This window comes from Carcharodon carcharias, chromosome 14 (genome assembly GCF_017639515.1).
Source record: "Carcharodon carcharias isolate sCarCar2 chromosome 14, sCarCar2.pri, whole genome shotgun sequence".
Taxonomy (NCBI): Eukaryota; Metazoa; Chordata; class Chondrichthyes; order Lamniformes; family Lamnidae; genus Carcharodon; species Carcharodon carcharias.
The window spans coordinates 130,528,712-130,550,507 of record NC_054480.1 but is presented as its reverse complement, the minus strand read 5'-3'; the positions used below and the strand labels follow the sequence as shown (position 1 = coordinate 130,550,507).

General features: G+C 42.6%; 1 protein-coding gene across 1 annotated transcript; it reads left to right on the top strand.

The window, feature by feature from the left end:
• The first annotated feature begins 1,698 nt into the window (after positions 1-1,698).
• LOC121287617 (CTD small phosphatase-like protein 2) lies at positions 1,699-15,987 on the top strand. Its single transcript, XM_041205544.1, has 6 exons — positions 1,699-1,762; positions 2,266-2,406; positions 3,639-3,753; positions 6,427-6,535; positions 7,200-7,286; positions 15,877-15,987. Exons 1-6 carry the CDS (start codon positions 1,699-1,701, stop codon positions 15,985-15,987), a joined length of 627 nt encoding a protein of 208 aa, XP_041061478.1.
• Positions 15,988-21,796: the final 5,809 nt, after the last annotated feature.

Here is a 21,796-nt window from a genome sequence, read left to right as displayed (position 1 = left end):
ACTTTCTGGTTTTCCCTGCCTTTTCTTATTCTTTCTCACCTCTTATACAATGCTATGATCCTTGAGGCCTTCATTTGGATTTACTAAATACATGCTTCCATCACAACTGGACTATTTGCTGGGCAATTTTGAAATTACAGTAGTGATAACAGCGTTTTCCCCCATAGAAGCATTAAATACTTTGTAGTTGATCTCCGATGTTAACTTTGTTTCTCTCCCCATTGATGCTGATTGTTCCCAGTATTTCTTTTTTAAATTTATTGCAATATGTTTTGCTCACTTTGCTATATGGGCACACATGCCAAGGATATGGGTTATGTTTTCTCGTGTGTGTTTATATTGTAATTTTAATTTTTTTCATGTGAAATAATGAGACTCAAGAGAATCACATTTGTCAGCGTATCTCTACCTTTCCTGCAATTCTCCCAGAGAGGCACTACTTTCTGGAATTTGGTTCCATGCACGTGGCACTCCTCTGACCTCTTGTGTATCACACAATTTTAATCATGCTGGCATCTGTGCCTCCAGCTGGTACCTCATTCATATGGCCATTATTCGAATGTGAGCCTGGTAGCAAGCTGGCCATTCAGCTGTGGAAGGAATCCGATGAGGCTGATCCTGTTCTCACCTGGTGTACACCCATGACACATTTTCCACAGGAATTGACAGGATCGGAGTCAGGTAGTAAATTTGTTTCTACTCTTCAGATTAAATATTGTTCTTAATCTTTTCTTTCTCTCCCTGGACCAGACAGCTCAAGGTGTGTCATTTGGTCCCGTTCTTTCAGAAGAGCATCATAATGAATCTGATTCATTTACAACCACACCCAGAGCAACGAGATTACCAGGCAAATATTGGCAGAACACAGAGCTGAACAGAGGTACCAGGTTAATCTTCATTTGTTATGTAACTAGGTAGAATTCTAACTCCATCTTAAAAACATCACACAATCCTCCAATGCTTCACTGAATTGCCCAGTGTGGCACCAATCTATACAGATCAGAAACTCCTAGGCTCAATCCCTTGACATTTTATTTTGCCTCAATGACCCTAGGCTGTGGAGGAGGATCAATCAGGGAATTGGTGCCCTGTAGGATAATGTGATTATGCAGGCATTGGCTGTAATGTGGTCAGAATGAGTTGCCATCACAGAATGGTTACAGCACAGTCGGAAGCCATTTGGCCCATTGTGTTCGCACCAAGTCTCTGTAGGGCAATTTACCTAGTCCCCCGTAACCCTGCACTTTCTTCCTTTTCAGATAACAGTCCAATTCTCTTTTGAATGCCTCATTTGAACCTGCCTCCACCACACACACTCAGGTAGCACATTCCAGATCCAAACCACTCACTGTGTGAAAAAGCTTCTCTTCATGTTCCCGTTAATACTTTTGCTAATTACCTTAAATTTGTGTCCTCTTGTTCTTGAGTCTTCCACCAGTGGGAGCACTTTTTCCCTATGTGATCTATCCAGACCCCTCCATGATTTTGAATTAATCTATCAAATCTCCACTTGTCCTTCTCTTTTTCAACCCATATACATAACTGAAGTTCCTCATCCTTGGGACAATCTTGTGAATCTTTTCTGCACGCTCTCTAATGCAATGATGGAATAACCTGCCTGAACTCATTGTCAGGGTTCATACAACATCGACAACTTGCATTTATATAGCGCCTTTTAATGCAGTAAAGCATCCCAACATGCTTCACAGAGCATTATCAAACAAAAGTGCACACCAACCCATGTATGGAGATGTCAGGACAGGTAACCAAAGGCTTGGTCAAAGAGGTCGGCTTTAAGGAGCATCTTCAAGGAGGAGAGAGAGAGCTAGAGAGGTTTGGGGTGGGAATTGGAAAGCTTAGGGACCAGTCACCTGAAGGCACGGCCATCAATGGTGGAATGAAGGAAAAAAGAATGACTTGATAGAAATACCAGAGGGCAACTTCCAGAAGAGGCAGTGTGGCCAAGTGGATAAGCAGGAGGTTTCCTGAGTACCCCTGCAAATGGTTCTGTAGAGCAGTGTAATTGGAGTCTCCCCCTGCCCTGTAGTGTTTCTAAGGGGAGGAGGTTGACATGTGGGTGATGCTAATGAAATTGGATTTCTGTATGAGTGAGACCTTGGGGACAGAGAGGGAAAGGTGCTTGAAGCACCGACTGTCACAGAAACAATAAAAAGTGAAGTATTTTTACATCTTACAAACTCATCCTTTGCTTTATTGACTCCTCTCTCAGCCCTGCATCTTTTTACTGTATTTTATTACTTCCAGGTTTTGAATGCAGTCCCAATGCAACAAAATTAAACATTTGGGTGCGATTTTGGGATGAACATCAGAGGCTTGTAACCAGCGGCAACACCAAGGTCAACCGAGCTCGCTGTCTCTTTCCGGTCTCTCCTCCTATATCCCATGGTAAGTTTAGGATGTTGAATATGAAACTGGAGACATTTTTCTCGTTCTTCTGTCATGACAATTCTTTAGCCAACAAAACCTGGAAACATATGTCACCAGCAAATCTGAAACATAAATATTTCCAGCACACATACAGGCTATGCAGGTGGCCTTGGGTCAAACTTGGAACAACTATTCTCACTTTCGTCTTCTCTTCTCTATGCTCTGCACCACCCTCCTCTTAAGGGCTTTAGCCATTTTCATTTCAAATGCAATGAAATTGAGGAATTTCTGAACAAAAACGGCCCAAGGTTTATCTAAAAAAAAAACATAAAGCGCTGGGAAAAGCTCAGCAGGTCTGGCAGCACTGTGGAGAGAGAGAGAAACAGAGTTAATGTTTCGAGTCCAAAATGACTTCTTCCGAACTGCTTTTGTATTTTATGGCAAAGGGACAAAGACTTTGTCCAGAGTGAGAGTTAATGGCCATATAATATCAGCTCTCCGAAAGCAAAAATGCGAAAGACTAGGTTCAGACTGGCTTATAGCAAAAAAAAAATCAAAATGGGGGACAGAGTTATGTCCTGAAATTGTTGAACTCCATGTTGAGTCCAGAAGGCTGTCAAGTGCCTAATTGGAAGATGATTTGCTGTTCCTCAGCTCGCATTGAACTTCACTGGAACGTTGGAGCAGGCCGAGACAGAAATATGACCATGAGACCAAGGTGGTGAATTGAAATGGTTTATCTCCTTCCCCTTCCACCATTCTGGTGGAATCTTCCACCAATCTTCGCTGAACCGTGAAGAATTGGACTCAAAAATGTGATCGGTTCTTTCAAATTTTCATAACTGAAAAGACATTATGTCCATTTTACTGATTTCTTTCCATCTCCTAGCATCAGCCTGAACTCTAATGCCTTCCTTTCACGTAGTTGTATATCAAACCTAGCCTCCTCCTCCCTCACCACGCAGCTCCTGAAGTGCAGACATCAATTTTTTTTTTATTCATTCATTCATGATGTGGTTATCAGGGTCATGGCCAGCATTTGTTACCTATCCCTAATCGCCCTTGAGAAGGTGGTGGGGAACTACCTTCATGTTGCAGTCCTCCTTCCATTTGTGAGAATTATGCATGTGAATAATTTATGTTCCAATAGTCAACAACCAATAGGCTCCTTTTTTTTATAAACTAATGGTTTTGCGAGTTTGGTTCTCTACCTGACCAGCTGTTTGAAAATGTTCTCTCTGCTCCAACAGACTTGGAGGCCAATAGAGGTTTGGATGAAGACTTGGAACCCATGGAAATGACTTTCTCCACAAATTTCTCAGTGGACTCGTCCTGCCATTATGATGAGAGAGAGGACTTTAATCAGTGAGTGGAGGACAAAACTTCTACCTGCTGGGCTAATCAATATAAAACCGGTACACTGTCAGATCTGGGATGGCATTTGCCTTGGGTTGGTAAGGGAGGAAATGCCATTGATCAGTCCGCAAGGTTTAAAAAAAACATTGTTGGTTTGTACATAATTTGGTTACAGCAACTTTTATTTTTATAAACCTCCAAGTATTTATTTAAAAAAAACATGTGCTTTAAAAGGAGAGATGAACATTGGGAAGAAAGTTAGGACCAAAAGGGGGCCGTTTAGCCCATCAAAGCTTTTCCACCATTTGATCAGATCATGGCTGGTGTATCTTAACTCTTTCTACACCCCTCCTCCCCCCCCACCCCACCTTTATTCTTAATGAGGAAGGAAGGGAATTGAAAAGGCCTGAGTGAAGAGGAGGAGCCTGAAGGCATAATTGGAAAATATGTTTTTTCACATGTGCAGTAATCTGAAGTCGGGGAGTGGAGGTTTAGGCTGAGACATGCGAGTGAGGAAGAACATTCAACTGGGTTGGGGGGGATTTGAAAGTGAAAAAGAATCTTGACGTCAACAGTTAGGTGCAGTCAGAACTAAATGTCTTTCTGCCCCTCAAAAAAGAATTGTATTTGTGTAAATAAATAATTTTATCATGTTAATGGAGTTGAGTATAATAAGTTGTCAACAAGAATTACAACTTATTATTCATGTGGACTGGCTGTTTGCATGCAAAGCATGAAGGACGCTAGTGGAGCTGCATTCTGAAAGCGCTGGGAGAATTTTAATTTCAGCCCATTCTGGTGTTTGCAAGTGTCTGGTCTGCTGAGTGAGTGTTTGAAGTAAAACAAGACTGGATAATTTTAACACACTTCCTAGTTATCTTCTCCACATTACAGCCTTGACCATAAATGTAATACTTAATATTTGCAAGGGCTGCGCATGTAGGAAATTGAAATATTACAAATGCTGTAAGATGATTATTTTACATTGTCTTTGTAAACTTCCTTAACCTCAAACTTTACATGTAGTCTGCACTATAGAAAGCCAAAAACTTGATTTTAAACTAGCCCCCTGGGCATTTAAATCACTCCATTCATTCAGCTGCTTAAGCCCTAACCTCTGGAATTCCCTCCCTAAATCTCTCCACCTCCCTTAGCCCCTTGAAGATACTCTTCCTTTTTAAAAACAACCTCTTTGATCAAGCATTTGGTCTTTTTTAAACATGTTCTTCCATGGGATATGGATGTGACTGACAAGGCCAGCATTTATTGCCCATCCCTAATTGCCCTTGAGAAGATGGTGGTGAGCCATTGCCTTGAACTACTACAGTCCATGTGGTGTAGGTACACCCACAGTGCTGTTAGGAAGGGAGTTCCAGGATTTTGACCCAGTGACAGTGAAGGAATGTCGATAAATTTCCAAGTCAGGATGGTAAGTGTCTTGGAGGGCAGCTTCCAAGTGATGGTGTTCCCAAGTATGTGCTGCCATTGTCTTTCCATGTGGTAGAGGTCACAGGTATGGAAAGTGCTGTTGAAGGAGCATTGGTAGTTGCTGTTGTGCATCTTGTAGATGGTACAAACTGCTGTCACTGTGCATTGGTGGTGGAGGGAGTGGTGGATGTTTAAGGTGGTGGATGGGGTGCCAATCAAGCAGGCTGCTTTATCCTGGATGGTGTCAAGCTTCTTGAGTGTTGTTGGAGCCGCACTCATCCAGGCAAGTGGCGAGTATTCCGTCACACTCCTGACTTGTGCCTAGATGGTGGACAGGGTTTGGGGAGCCAGGAGGCGTGTTACACTCTGCAGAATTCCCAGCCTCTGATCTGTTCTTGTAGCCACAGTATTTATATGGCTGGTCCAGTTCAGTTTCTGGTCAATGGTAACCCTCAGGCTGCTGATTGTGGGGGATTCAGCGATGGTAGTGGCACTGAATGTCACAGAGATGGTTAGATACTCTCTTGTTGGTGATTGTCATTGCCTGCCACTTGTGTGGCATGAATGTTACTTATTACTTGTCAGCCCAAGCCTGAATGTTAGGTCTTCCTGCATATGGGCAAAGATGGCTCTGTTTCTGAGGAGTCACAAATGGTGCTGAACGTTGTACAATCTTCAGCGAACATCCCCAATTCTGCCACAATATCTCCTTGGGACACTTTACTATGTTAAAGTCACTTTATAAATACAAGTTGTTGTATAGCACATTTTAGAATTGTTTAGAAAGATACAGTGCTCCTCTCGACATTTAATTGTTCTTGACAAATTAATTACACTTCAAAGCAATGTGGCAGTCATTATGAACATGGCAATCATGGTTTCATAGAATTTTAGAAATGAAACGAATGATGCATTATTTCGAGGGTTGGTTGAGGGATTAATATTGATCAGGGCAGTGAGAGAGCTCTCAGCCCTCAAGTCTATAGCAATCACTTAAGCTGCAGATGAGGTCATTGTCCAACATACCCACTAATCTGAGAGTGTTTTTGAGGTGGGAAAGAAGAGTTCTATTCTGAGCACTCAGAGCTCAAGTATAAATGTTAAAGCTCAATGTTTTGTTATAGAATTACACAGACTACTCAGCAATATTGGTATGCTTATTAGGCTATACTTCCCTGAATGTGTCAGGTGAAAGGTCTAAGATCTATCATTTTTTTTACTGTGATCCCAGATTTCAAACACACTCTTTTTCAGATACAAATTCATTAAGGAACTGCAGAGCTCAATGAAAATGACATTGCAAAAATCGATCCTTCCTCTGAAAACGCGCAGCATCCCTGATTATTCACTTGTCCTGGGGCTGGTAAGTGTTGTTTTGTTACAATAAGCCAAATAAACAGAGGCCTTTTGACTTGTCATCCTGCCACCCATTAAAGATGTAAGGCTTAATGAGCCTCTTTGAACTAAAGCCCCTCTGAGGGGAAAGTAATTCTACAAATGAGCTGGAATAATTTATTGAGGTCAATGTTGGGTTGGCTGGATGAAGAAGATAGTTAAACTCGTATATTTAGATGAGTGAAATTGATCTATTTTTAGGCATTTCGTTTCTGATTGAACTGGGGCAAGAGGCAAATGTAAACAAGGTGCCTGCAATGTTTATTGGTGAAAGCTGTACCCATAAAACAAGGTCAGTGGGTGCAGAATGAGAGTCCAGACTGCTACCTATGGAGCATGTTCCCCTCTTCTCTTCACCACCACCACCGCCATCCTACACCCTTAACAATCAAACCACCATTCAAATAATGACAAACCGTAGGTGCAAGTGTTGAGAATCTGATGCTGGCTGGAATGTACTTCTCTCGGTTATGTGGTGCCTGTGCCCATCATTGAAGACACTTTGTATGAAAGTTTTGATGGAATCCAAACTACAGAACCACCAAAGCCTCAAAGGAGAAGAAACAGTCAACGGGGGTAACAGTTTCCAGCCAACTGCAAACTTTTGCTTTTTGATCTTTCTCTAACTGCAGGACGAGACCCTTGCTCATTGCCAGCTGACTGCCATGGAGAACATGGACTTTGTATTCCCTGTCCACTTTCAGGATAAAACTTACCAGGTTTGTCAATCTTTACTTTGTTTGTGTATAGCAGGCCATTTGGCTCAACAGGTTTATGCTGTACAAGAGTCCCCTCTCACCCCTCTTCACCTTACCCCATCAACATCTCCTTCTATTCCTTTCTCCCTCATGTTTCTCTAGCTTCTCCTTAAATGCATCTCTGCCATTTGCCTTGCTTCATCCCTGTGGTAGCATGCTCATTCTCACTGCACTCTTGGTAAAGAAATTTCTTACTGGATTTATTTACTCACGACAACCTTGTATTTATGACCCCTCGTTCTGGTCTGGCCCACAAGGAGAAATGTTTGTTCCAAAGTTACCTGATCAGACTCCTTAAAGACCTCTGCTAGGTCACCTGTCAATTTTGTCTTTTCTTGAGAACGGTCCCAGCCTGCTCAATCTTTCCTCATAGGTATAACCTTTTCAGTTCTGGTATCATTCCAGTAAATTTTATTTTGCCCCTTCTCCAATGCCTCTATACCCTTTTTTAAAAAAATATATGAAGACCAGAATTATCCACACTGTTCCAAGTATGAAGGGCCTTGGTGAGACTACACCTGGAGTATTGTATGCAGTTTTGGTCCCCTTATCTAAGAAAGGATATACTTGCCACAGAGGGAGTGCAGCAAAGGTTCACCAGACTGATTCCTGGGATGGCAGGATTGTCGTTTGAGGAGAGATTGGGCCGACTAGGCCTGTGTTCACTGGAGTTTAGAAGAATGAAAGAGGATCTCATTGAAAAGTATAAAATTCTGACAGGGCTGGACAGACTGGATGCAGGGATGATGTTTCCTCTGGCTGGAGGGTCTAGAACAAATGGTCACAGTCTCAGGATACGGGGTAGGCCATTTAGGACTGAGATGAGGAGAAACTTCTTCATTCAGAGGGTGATGAACTTATGGAATTCTCTACCACAGAAGGCTGTGGAGGCCAAGTCACTAAATATATTTAAGAAGCAAATGGATAGATTTCTGGACCCTAAAGGCTTCAAGGGGATATAGGGAGAGAGTGGGAGTATGGTGTTGAGATGGAGGATCAGCCATGATCATACTGAATGGCAGAGAAGGCTCGAAGGACTGAATAACCTATTTTCAGAGTAAACTAATCAAACTTCTATATAAGTAACTTACTTTTCATGCTTTTTAATTCCATCCATCCAGAAATGAACCTTTGTTGTTTTTAATGCATTATTAATCTGCGCCACTACTTGTAATTTGTGTATTGATACTCCTAAATTCCTCTGTTCCTCTCACCTGCTTAGACAATTATATTCCAAGGAGTTCATTATTCTTCCTACCAAAATGTACCATCTCGCACTTATCCACATTGAAGTTCATTTGCTAATTCTTGAGTTCTAATTCCTGAGTTCTACTTTCAGGCTAAGTTGTCAGTCTGCTGGCCGTGGGATTATAAGTGTGCGTTCTGTCACTTTGTTTAACTTTGCTTTATGGGCTTGGCTGTACGGTTATTGAATAATGTTCAGCCCCTGACTAGAACTGGCCAAATACCCGAACAATCCGAGTTGTGTTCTTGTGGAGATAATTAGCGATGTCTGAACGTGTATCACCTCTCCCTTCATCAAAATGGCAACAGAATAGAATAACCTTTCTTCTTAGCCCCTCATAGTAGTAAGGTTAACCAGGCCTGGATTATCTGCACTGATCATAAAGCCACGGACAGCTATTCACTTTAACCCCTTTGCAAAGACCGTTAGGGCACTTGGCATGCAACTGTAAGCCATGAATAATGTATGAAGTGTTGCTTGAGTGCTGTGTCGACTGATTAAACCCAATATGTAAGTGAATGTCGTAAATAAACTTGGGTTTGGGGGGGGGATTAAAAAGTCACTGGCCATCATTGACTTTTGTTTCACTGTGACAGAATGTAACCCACTGGTTTATGGAATTGGCAGACATTCAGTCCCCCTACAGAGCTGAACAAGAAGATTTATTTAATGCTTTCTTATGGGCTCTGATAATAGACTATTCAGCCCAGTGTTGCATTGAATAGTGGAATTAGTTGTCTATAAACTGCTCGGGATGTCCCCAGAGCCCACGCACTGTGCACCTGCACTACTGCTCATTGTCTGTGGTCAATCTGTGGGGAGTATTAAAAAACAGGGTCATTCACAATAGTCAGGAGCTTTTGTCCCCTGTAAAAAGGGACCATTGCCAAATGGGCTGGTGCTGAATTCAGTGTCATAGTTGAATACCAGAAGTGCAGAAACTGAGACTACGTCAGTCATATTGCTATGTGGCAATGGCTGTTGGTGTTGGGGCATTAAAAAGATGTATTAATTGAAGGTATAGCCTTTCCAACTGCCTATCAGGGGTCATGTGATAGTCTTTGGTGGCTCTGACCAATGAGCCCTAAACACAGGTAATCCAGGGGGTGTGGCTTTCTAGTCAAAGACCTAGTTCAAGCATGTAGCTTCTGCAAAACTCTCTAATAAAGTTATCTGTTTTCAAGTAGAAATCTGTCCAGTACATCAAGTCATTACAATTGGCAACGAGTGTAAAATAGCTCTGATGCTGCACCTCGCCTTGTGAATGTGAGTAAATCAGATCTTAAGAGAAAAAAAAGTATACCCACCAGTCTTGCCACTCTTCAGCAGAATCAATCCTTACGATGTGACTATGGAAGACAGGAACCAGTATGTAGAGCACCTTGGTTTTTATTTCGTGGCGAACGAAATTGCTGCGGAGCAGAAAGCAAACGTTTTATTTACCAACAGAGGACAACTAAAAAAGAAATGATGGAGAAGATTAAATATTAGGGTAAACTAGCCAGTAATCTAAAAGAAGATTGCAAGAGTTTTTTTAGATTATATAAAGGGTCAGAGAGAGGCAAAAGTGGAGATTGGGCCACTGGAAAATGATGCTGGAGAAGTAGTAGTGGGAAACAAAGAAATGGCGGAGGAACTGAATAGCTATTTTGCGTCAGTCTTCACAGTGGAAGACATGAGTAACATCCCCAAAGTTCAAGAGAGTTGGGGGGCAGAGGTGAGTATGGTGGCCATTACCAAGGGGAAGGTGCTAGGAAAACTGAAAGGTCTGAAGGTGGATATATCACCTAGGCCAGATGGATTACACCCCAGAGTTCTGAAGAGATAGTGGAGGCATTAGTGATGATCTTTCAGGAATCACTGGAGTCAGGGAGAGTCCCACAGGACTGGAAAATCGCTAATGTAACCCCCCCCCCCTCCCTGTTTAAGAAGGGAGTGAGGCAAAAGACAGGAAATTACAGGCTGATTAGCCTGACCTCGGTCGTTGGTAAGATTTTAGAGTCCATTATTAAGGATGAGATTTCAGAATACTTGGAAGTGCATGATAAAATCGAGCAAAGTCAGCATGGTTTCATCAAGGGGAGGTCATGCCTGACAAATCTGTTAGAATTCTTTGAGTAGGTTAGACAAAGGAGAGCCAATGGATGTTATCTACTTGGACTTCCAGAAGGCCTTTGACAAGGTGCCGCACAGGAGGCTGCTCAGTAAGATAAGAGCCCATGTGTTAGAGGCAAGGTACTAGCATGGATAGAAGATTGGCTGTCTGGCAGGAGGCAGAGAGTGGGGAGAAGGGGATCCTTCTCAGGATGGCAGCCGGTGACTAGTGGAGTTCCGCAGGGGTCAGTGTTGGGACCACAACTTTTCACTTTATACATTAATGATCTAGATGAGGGCATCCTGGCTAAGTTTGCAGATGATACAAAGATAGGTGGAGGGACAGGTAGTATTGAGGAGGTGGGGAGGCTGCAGAAGGATTTGGACAGGTTAGGAGAATGAGCAAAGAAGTGACAGATGGAATACAAAGTGGGGAAGTGTGAGATCATGCACTTTGGTAGGAAGAATAGAGGCATGGACTATTTTCTAAATGGGGAGAGAATTCAGAAATCTGGAGTGCAAAGGGACTTGGGAGTCCTAGTCCAGGATTCTCTTAAGGTTAACTTGCAGGTTGAGTTGGTAGTTAGGAAGGCAAATGCAATGTTGGCATTTATTTTGAGAGGTCTAGAATATAAAAGCAGGGATGTGCTGCTGAGGCTTTGTAAGGCTCTGGTCAGATCACATTTAGAATATTGTGAGCAATTTTGGGCCCTGTATCTCAGGAAGGATGTTCTGTCCCTGGAGAGGGTCCAGAAGAGGTTCACGAGAATGATCCCAGGAATGAAAGGCTTAACATATGAGGAACGTTTGAGGACTCTGGGTCTATACTCGATGGAGTTTAGAAGGATGAGGGGGGATCTGATTGAAACTTACAGAAGACTGAAAGGCCTGGATAGAGTGGACATGGGGAAGATGTTTCCATTAGTAGGAGAGACTAGGACCTGAAGGCACAGCCTCAGAGTAAAGGGAAGACCTTTTAGAACAGAGGAGGAGAAACTTCTTCAGCCAGAGAGTGGTGAATCTATGGAATTCAATGCCACAGAAGGCTGTGGAGGCCAGGTCATTGAGTGTATTTAAGACTGAGATAGATAGGTTCTTGATCGGTAAGGGGATCAAAGGTTACGGGGAGAAGGCGGGAGAATGGGATTGAAAAACTTATCAGCCATGATTGAATGGCGGAGCAGACTCAATGGGCCGAATGGCCTAACTTCTGCTCCTATGTCTTATGGTCTTTTGAGGGTATGTGGTATCAAGACATACAATCTCATCTGCAGCCTGATGGCCCTGAATGTGCCCAATTCTAAATCTTTTAACGAATAAGTAGACCTCGTGAAAATGCATTTCCAGCCAAAGCCATCTGTAATAATGCAGAGGTTTAATTCTAGAGTAAGAGCTCCAGGAGACTCCATCGCAATCTATGTAGCGAAGTGAAGCAGTTGACTGAGGGCTGTGACTTCGGGGGGGACACTCAATGACATATTGCAGGACTGATTAGTTTGTGGCATACACGATGACAGCATTCAGCACTGTTTACTCACACAAGTCAACATTGATCTGAAGCGTGCCATGGAAATTGTTGCTAGAGACTCGCAGGCTTTACAACATGGTGTCGTTCTTCATGTGGGGTGGGAACCTACCACTGGGCATGGTGTGGAATCCAGAGACACAGCAGCGAAGCAAGTGGCAATCTCTGCTGCTAGAAAAACAATAAGGCCTAGAAGGAACACTTCAACAGCAGCTCCAATGTTAATCTGTTATAGATGTGGGGATGACCATGGACTGGACACCTGCAGATTCGAGGAGGCAGAATACCAGTACTGGCCTAAGAAAGGTCACGTAATATAGCAAAGCAGGGCAAAATCAAAACAGCCCATAAAGTAGCATTCCACTATGATTGAATTGAATAATACAACAGAGTCTGAAGCTGCCAATACCGACAACTATTCCCTGTACAATGTCACAGCTGTAAAAACTGAACTCTATTATTGTCACAATCCAAGTTAATGGAAAGCCACTAATAATGGTGGTAGATACAGGAGCCTCGACCACAGTGGTGGGAGAGCATACATTTAAATACCTAAACAAAGGTACCCAGCCACTGTAGCGAACAACAGGTCAATTGAAGACACAGACTGGAGAATCCATACATGGAAAGGGCATCGCCACACTACCTGTCTTATAGGCAACAGACAGCCCAGCTTCCTTGATGTGCACTTGTGATGCCATGGCATACAAGGCTATGGGTCTAGTGCTAGAAAAAGGAATTAGAATAGTTAGGTACTTGTTTGACCAGTGCAGACTTGATGGGCCGAAGGGCCTTTTTCTGTGCTGTGAACCTCTGACTTCCAGTGATCATAATGACAGACCTAGTCTTCTGGGCTGAGAATGGTTACAAAAAATTAAGCTCAACTGGTCTGAAATATTTCACTTGAGAACAGGAGGAGTTCCTGAACTTTTAAGGAAATATGACAGTGTACTCTAGAATGAGTTAGGAGAATTTGAAGGACCTACACATGCTGCAAGAATCCCTCAAGGTCAGAGTTGATTCCTCTGGAAAATCGTGAGGAGAAACAAAATGAATTTAGTGCCACTCTGAACACCCTGAAGAAACAGTTGGCAGAGAAGAATCATCAATGTTCAATATTCCAGGAGAAAGCCAGATACAAGGGAGAACTGAAGGATCTGCTGAATGGAAACAAAAGAAGCATTGGTAGAAAAAGTCAAAGAACTTTCCAAGATGTGAATGGATAATGAAGCCATGGGTAGCTCAACTACTGAACTGAATCAAGTTAGGATTTTACCAGAGAGAAATTTGGCTAGAAAATGCAGCCAATTAGCCTTCCTGATCTGATTTCTATGTCTCCAGAACCCTCTCCACAGCTGAGGGGTATTCCCAACTAGAAAAGGAAGGTTTATCATTGATATTTGGAGTGAAGAAATTCCATGGACAACATTTCACCATTGTGTCGGACAATAAACCATTAATGGGTTTATTCAGTGAGGATAAGGCCATTCTGTCAATTGTATCAGCAAGAATTCGACTTTGAGCTTTGATATTATCTGCATATGTGTAAAGCTTTATTCACCACCTTGGCTTGCAATATTGCAAAAGCGGACATACTCAGTCGTCTTCTGTTACCAGATAGCATTGTACATGCTGTAGTGCCACAAGAAGTTGTACTTGCACTGAATTTCTTGGACTCTTCTCCTGTGTGTGCGAAGTAAATTAGATGAACAGAGATCTAATTTTGTCGAAGTCTGAGACGTGGTATTGCAAGGGTGGTTGAATTCACCAGTGTCTGAAGACATGAGGCCATTCCATGCCTGAAAAACAGTTAAGTTGTCAAGATGGAATCTTGTTGGATCAAGAGTTGTCATCCCTTCGCAAGGAAGAGAACCACTCTTCACAGAGCTTCACAGTGTGCATCCAGGCATATTGAAGATGAAAATGCTCGTGCGAAGCTATGTCTGGTGGCCAGACATTGACAGTGACATTGAAAGCATGGTCAAGCGCTGTCTCCATTGTCAGCAACAACAGAAGTTGCCTGTTTCAGCTCCACTGCGTCCGTGGGAGTGGCCTAGTCGGCCCTGGATTAGACTACGCATTGATTATGTAGGACCGTTCTAAGGTACCCTGTTTTTATTGATCGTAGATGCGCATTTTAAGTAGATTGATGTGTATGAAGTCAGATCACTGACATCGAGCACAACTATTGAAAAGCTGCATCAATGTTTCAGTATATATGGCCTACTGGAAGTCATTGTTTCAGATAACGGTACAGTCATTACCAGTACTGAGTTTGAGAGCTTAAATGGAATCAGATATATTAAAACAGCACTACCCTCAAGTGGTTTAGCTGAAAGAGCTGTGTAAACTTTCAAATCTGGAATGAGGAAGTTATCAGAAGGTACTCTAGAAACTCAACTTTCCCACTTGCTGCTTGCCCCATTCAACTATGGGTTCAACGCCTCCTGAATTACTGATGAAAAGTTGCCTACATACAAGGTTAAATCTGGTGTTTCCAAGTTTAGAGGGGAAGGTGGGAAAGAATCAAAGTAATCAAAAATTGAGTCACTATATTCATAGCAAAGCTCGAAGATTCACTGTAGGAGATAGTTCTTATGCAGAATTTTGAAAGTGAACCTTGTTGGGTTTCTGGTACAATTGTCTCAGAAACTGGTCCCTTGTCCTTCCAGGTGGAAGACTGAATTGTTCAAAAACATGTGGATCATCTTGGGAGTAGAGACATTCCAACAACCAGCTATTCTGCCTGTGATTAACATTGAACCATTAATCCCTGAGGTGACAGATTGACCTAGAATAGACATGCCTAACCTTGAACTGCCACTTTCTAATGATGTATCTGATGCTGCAGTCCCTGATCATGTTGATCCAGTGGAAGAAGCTACACCGCTCTAACCGAAATAAGGAAACCACCACCTCGGACTTGATCTTTAATCACCTGAGTTGTAGATATTTGTGTTGTGGGATATTCAAATGTTCTCTGTAAATACAAACCATAAAAAATCTGGAGGGGGAGGAAATGTAGTAATTGAAAGTATAGCTTTTCCTACTGCCTATTGGGTTACGTGATTGGTCGGAGTCTCCAAGAACAATGAGCCCCAAGTGTGAATAATCCGGGGGCATGGTTTTCTTGTTGAGGACCTGGTTCAAGCAGGTAGCTTTTGAAAAGCTCTCTGTAATAAAGTTATCTGTTTGAAAGTAGAAACCTGTCCAGTACATCGAATTATTCCACAAAAGGATCGGAGGAAGCTTTGTCTTAGAGGTTCTGGGCTCAAGTCCCACTCCAGGGACACTCAGAGCATCATAAAGGAGGAAAGCAAGGGAGAAAGGTTTTTTTGGAGGGAATTCCAAAACCCAGGACTTCTGCAGCTGAATGTATGGCCATACCTGTGGTGGAACGATTAAAATTGGAGGTACCCTGGAGGACAATGAGAGCAGCAGAGATATCTGGTTGTAAGGCTGGAGGTGGCTTGAAATGGGGTTGGGAGGGCATAGCCATGGAGGGATGAGAAAACCAAGATAAGAATTTTTAAATCATGGCATTGGAGTGGGCGCTAATGTAGGACAGCAAACACACTCTAACGGCTGACTCAAAGTTAGAGGGTTTTGGAAAGAGGAAAGCCAAGGTAAAAGTTTGAAGGATTTTTAAAAGGGTTTCTCCTCTGTCCCTTTTTTCTGTTTTTCAGGTTTATATGAGGTTAAGGCCCTACTGCAAGGAGTTCCTTGACAATCTGTCCCAGTTCTATGAGGTAAACACAGTGAACAGAATGGATTTGATTGCATTGTCTGTGATATAATGACTTCAATAACTGTAGCTGTTGAGGCCAAGTCCCAACTGAATGAGTTGCCCTGGGATTAATATTGTGATTTGCGTTCCTGTTGTGAGAGGAATTTGCTTTGAGCCTAACAGCAGAGAGGGAGGCCACTTGGTCCATCATGTGTGTGCTGGCTTTTTGAAAGAGTTATTCAGTTAGTCCCATGGCCCTTGCTGTTTCCCCCACAGTGCTGCAAAAGTTTATTCTTCTTTGGGTAAAATTCTATTTTGACAAACTGAACTTAATTTAATTTTAATGTTAGAAATCAGGTTCCAGAGCCAAACCTGTACCTTCTGTGAATGAACACTTGACATTGTTTGCATAGTTGACAAGGTTAACAGGTCACTGGCTGAATGGTGACCCCATTCGTCATTGAGAGGCTCAGCATCAGAAATAATATCTTCATGCACTCCTGGTTACTTGAACCGATGGAAAAAAACACACACGCTCTAATGGACTGTACAGTTCAGGCCATAAAATGCTGACATAACTTTCTAAAAAGCTATCCGGAACAATGAGAGAATCTATCAAATGATACTCTTCCATTAGCACGTTAAAGCAATTTTGAGACCAACTTATCAAATCATTGAGGTTCTTGGTCCTTCAGAGAGGACACAAAATTACTTTTTGACAAAGCATTTTCAAACCCAAGGTGCTGTGATTTGTTTTCTAGAACTTGACAAGTATTTGGACTGTCACACACACTAGTCCAGTCAGCATGCTCACCTTTCAAAACGGGAGGGTTTTTAAAAATCTTATCAGGCAAGCTTCTGTGAAGATTTTTATTCCTCTTGATAATCGGGAAACAAGTTGTTAATTAATTACATTATCCTGAACAGAGAATGTGGACAGCTGTCTGATTTGTCTCCTTATCCCTTAGCTGATTAATTGCCAAATCTGGCCTGTTTGTGTGCAGGTAGCAGGTAGCCTCTTGGGCATTATTTTAAAGAAATACTTTCATTTATCTAGCACATTTCGCACCCCCAGAACTTTACAGCCCACAAAGTACTTTTGATAGTGATGCCAGGACAGGTGATGTGTTGCTGCAAGGTGATCCGGAGCGAACGGATCTGTTGTAAGTGTTTGCAGCTCGAGGAACTTCAGATCTGAGTTGAGGAGCTGGAGTCCGAGCTGCAGACATTGCACCACATCAGGGAGGGGGAGAAGATACAGGAACTTTGCTGCAGGAGGCGGCCACACCCCTCAGATTAGGTCATTCAAATTTGGCCTGTGGTCAGGGACAGGAGGGTGTAACTGCAGGTGAGGCCGGTATGGGGACCCAGAGGGTAGCATTTGAGCAGCCTCAACCCCTGTGATTGTCCAGTTACAAGGTTCTTGCAAGTTGTGTGGACGAGAGCGGGTACCGCAGGGAGGATGAGTGAACTGACCCCGCATGGTATCGGGAGCATTCAAGTGGGGGAAGGAAATAGGAACGTAGTAGTGGTAAGGGACAATATAATTAGGGAGACAGCTACTGTTCTCTGCAGCTGTGAGCATGAGTCCCGAAGGCTGTGTTGCCTGCCCGGTGCCAGGAACTTGGAGTGGGAGGGGAGGGATCCAGTTGTCGTCGTTCACGTTGGTACCAACGACATTGATAAGGCTAGAAAGGAGGTTCTGCTGAAAGAATTTGAACAGTTAGGAGCTAAATTAAAAAGCAGAACCTCCAAAATGGTCATCTCGGGATTACTCCCTAAGCCACGGTCAAACTGGAATAGGATAAATAAAATCAAGGAGTTGAATGCGTGACTCAAAGATTGTTGTGGGAAGAATGGGTTTCAATTCATGGCCACTGGCACCAGTACTGAGGTAGAAGGGAGCTGTTCCAGTGGGACAGACTTCACTTGAACCGTGCTGGACCAGTGTCCCGGTGAATCGAATAACTAGGGCTGTAGAGGACTTTAAACTGAATAAAGAGGTGGGAGGTTTCTGGAGAGGGAATACGTAGGCTTACAAAACAAAAGGATATGGCAGCATTGCAGGGCAGCTATATAGGTAATGCTTCCTAGAATGTGACAGGAAGGGACAGTTCATAATCAAACATAAACAACAGCAGCAAATAGGGTCAAAGGGGGGAAAAATGGTGGTAAAGCAAAATTATTGGCTCTTTATTTAAATGCATATAGTATTTGGAACAAGATAAATGAGTTAATAGCACAAATGGAAGTTAATGAGTATGATCTTCTAGCCATGGTTACAAGGAGATCAAAGGTGGGAACTAAATATTCAGGGGTGTGTGACTTTTCAACAGGATAGGCAGGAAGGAAAGGATGGTGGGGTTGCTTTGTTAGTACAAGATGGAATAAGTACAATAGTAAGAAATGATCTTGGATCGGAAGATGTAGAATCCATATGGGTGGAGGTAAGAAATAACAAGGGGAAGAAGACGGTGGTGGGAGTAGTCTATAGGCCCCCTGACGGTAACTACTGTAGGACAGAGAATAAATCAGTAGACGATGGCATGTAAAAAAAAAAAAGGCAGTACATTAATCATGGGTGACTTTAATCTTCGTGTAGATTAGGAAAATCAAATTGGCGGAGGTAGCCACGAGCAAGAATTTGTAGTGTATTTGGGATAGTTTCCTAAAACAATATGTTTTGGATCCAACCAGGGATCAGGCTTTTTTGGATCTGGTAATGTGTGGGTTTAATAAATTATCCCAAAGTAAAAGATCCCCTGGGAAACAGTGACCAAAACATGGTAGAATTTAGCATTCAGTTTGAAAGCGAGAAACTTGGGTCAGAAACAACTGTGCTAAACTTAAATAAGGGTAATTACAAAGGAATGAGGGCAGAGTTGGCTGGAGTGGACTGGGAAAGGAGTTTAGCAGAAAAGACAGTTGATGAACAATGGCAGATGTTTAAGAAAATAGTTTGTGACTCTCAAAGATATATCTCAGTGAGAAAGAAGGATTCTAGGAAGGGGATAAATTATGTAATACCATGTCATCCACTCTTTTTAAAAAAAATTATCTAACTCCTTAGCAATCGGAAGGAAAATAGATTCTGAGTTGTGCTGTCACACCTCGAGTTTACCTGTTGATTGTGAACTGGCAGAAAATGTAGACTGTCGTTCAACAGTGCTGGCTGTGCATTATAATGGCCATCCTTCATAGGAACTCTGACTATTCAAACAAGAGTGGCGTGTCACAGTTGAGCACTATATCCTGTTGGCACCTGACATTTATGTACTTTCTGGCTCTGGACGGGGAGAGAGAACCCTAGGTCAATTTTTACATCCAATTGCTGTCCCATTTGAGATCTGCTAAGATAGGGTTGGGTGGGGGAGAAATTTGTACCTGCCACCTTCCTGATTTGTTTGGCTCAGTGCAACACTGGACATTGAAGAAGCCACAAACAATGCTTTAAGCTAGCTGCTGACAGGCATGTGACACTAGCCCACAGTGAATCGCGAACCTTTTTCCTTATTTTGCCCCTTTCCCATCTCCTCTGTGGTGGTGACTTTTCACATTCGTCGCTGCTTAAATTTTTGACAAATATAGCCTTGGACAGATCAATGGTCTGCTCCCTAACCTCTTCCTCTATTAGATCATCCTCTTCACTACTGCTACAAAGGATTATGCTGACAAACTGCTAGACATATTGGACCCCCAGAGGCGGATGATCAGGCAAGTAGTTCACACTTGAGCAGAAAACCTTGATTAACACTTACTTGAGCTGAACTTTGCTCCCATTACAGATTCTGATGTACTTGCATTCTTTTAAATGGGGATACTGAAATCATAAACATGTTGACCATGAACATTCACTTTCTCTGCCATCAGTGGCAGTAATGTGTACCATCTAAAAGATGCACTGCATTAACACGCCAAGTGCCCTTTGACGCCACCTTCCAAACCTGCGACCTCTACAACTTAGAAGGACAAATGCAGCAGATGCATGGGAACACCACCACCTATAAGTTCCCTTCCAAGTCCTGCACCATCCTGACTTGGAACTATTATCGCCGCTCTTTCACAGTTACTGGGACTCCCTTCCTAACAGCACTGTGGGTGTACCTACAGCACATGGACTGCAGCAGTTCAAGAAGGTGGCTCACCACCGCTTAAAGGTGGCAAGGGTTGGGCAACAAATGCTGGCCTTGCCAATGATGCTTGTATCCCAAGAATGAATAAAATCAAAATCTCAAAACCAATCACTCGGTTGTTACGATTCTGCTGTGTTGCATAAAATTGGATAGAAGAGGCCATTCAATAAGTTTAGAATTTATGCTTGGTCCATTTTTAAATGGAGGTCTCTATAAAACGTCCCTTGTCAATGAAACCATAAAATTGTTGCAGGCATCGACTATATCGGAAACACTGCGTTTGTATCCAGGGGAACTACATCAGGGAACTGACAGTCCTTGGCAGGGATCTGGCAAAGACAGTTGTTGTAGACAGCTCAGCCAAGACTTTTGCTTGTCAGGTATGTGAAGATGTTTTATCGTGTTCAATGGAAATATTTTCACTTGATTAATATTGCCTTGTTTTAAGTAGCCAAGTGCTGTGTTGTTGAGGTGCATAAGATGGAATCACGTAGTCCCCTCTAAATATTCAACCATGACTTGCATCGCAGTTGAACCCTATCCTGTTTTACAATTTGTAGCAGGGCCGGAGAGAGAAATCATAGGCCCTGGTGCTTATCTTGTTTCCACACCCCTTATTCCTCTCCCCTCCCCCACTTTTTAAACCCTTGACAGCGCGCCTTTATTTTGGGTCCTATTCGAAAGATTAGGGCAGCACAGAAGGAGGCCATTCAGCCCATCAAATCTCTGCCAGTTCTTTCGTAGAGAAATCTAATCAGTCCTACCACTGCACCCCACCTCACAGAATCTGTTCTTTCCCTATTATATATATATTTTTTTTTTTCTCCAAGTATTTATCCAATTTCCTTTTGAACACTAATTTCAACCTGTATCTACCACATTGTCAGGGCAGGAGTGCATTCCAAATCCTAACCACTCTCTTTTTATGTAAAAGTTTTTCCTCACGTTGTCTCCGGTTTTTTTGCCAATCGACCTAAATGAAGTTAAATCTGGGCCATCTGATTATCGATCCTTCAGGCATTGGAAACAGGTTTCTATTTATTATATCTCTATCCTTCATAATCTTATTAACCTCAGGACTCTTGACTTGAAGGAGAACAACCCCAGCTTCTCTGGAATCCCTCATTCCTAGAGCAATTCTAGTAAATCTCTTCTGAACCCTCCACAAAGCCTTTACATTCTTCCAGTGCCCAGAATTGGGAACCATAGTTGCAGTGGAGTTAAACAGTTTTAGAAGGTTTAGCAGAACTTCTTGGCTTTTGTACTCAATGTCTCCATTTATAAAGCCCATTGGAAGCTCAGGTTTCAGTATGATGCACTTTACAACCATGGCTTTGTCAGACAGTCACTCACAACTTGGTCATCCATATTATACAACCAGTTCCGCTTCTTTGACCCTGGCCTCATGCAATATCCGGACAGCAACATCCAGCAGACTTGAACCTCTCAAGCAGCACAAACAATAATCCCATGTACAAATGAGAATATCTTGAACTCAGTGATGCACTCAATTGGTGTCTAACTCTTGGTTTTACTTCCAAGTTTAAAAATGGCAAAACCTTCCACTAAATTAGCACCATTCACCTGCAATCTTCATGTGCTATTTCTATCCTCACAAGTGGCTTTGTTAACAGAAAAATTATACTTTTGCACTGAGTGATAAATATTTTTTAATGTTAATTGAAACTAACCACACTTACCCAGCTCGAAGCATATAAAAGGAGAGTAAAGTACTGCAGATGCTGG

What these genes read in the sequence shown, in the direction of transcription:
- LOC121287617 (XM_041205544.1), top strand. Translation starts at nt 1,699, where the DNA reads ATGCTTCACAGAGCATTATCAAACAAAAGTGCACACCAACCCATGTAT. An exon ending in GAGAGAGAGGACTTTAATCA is followed by an intron (nt 3,754 to 6,426) that starts GTGAGTGGAGGA and finishes ACTCTTTTTCAG; the next exon opens with ATACAAATTCATTAAGGAAC. An exon ending in ATTCACTTGTCCTGGGGCTG is followed by an intron (nt 6,536 to 7,199) that starts GTAAGTGTTGTT and finishes CTCTAACTGCAG; the next exon opens with GACGAGACCCTTGCTCATTG.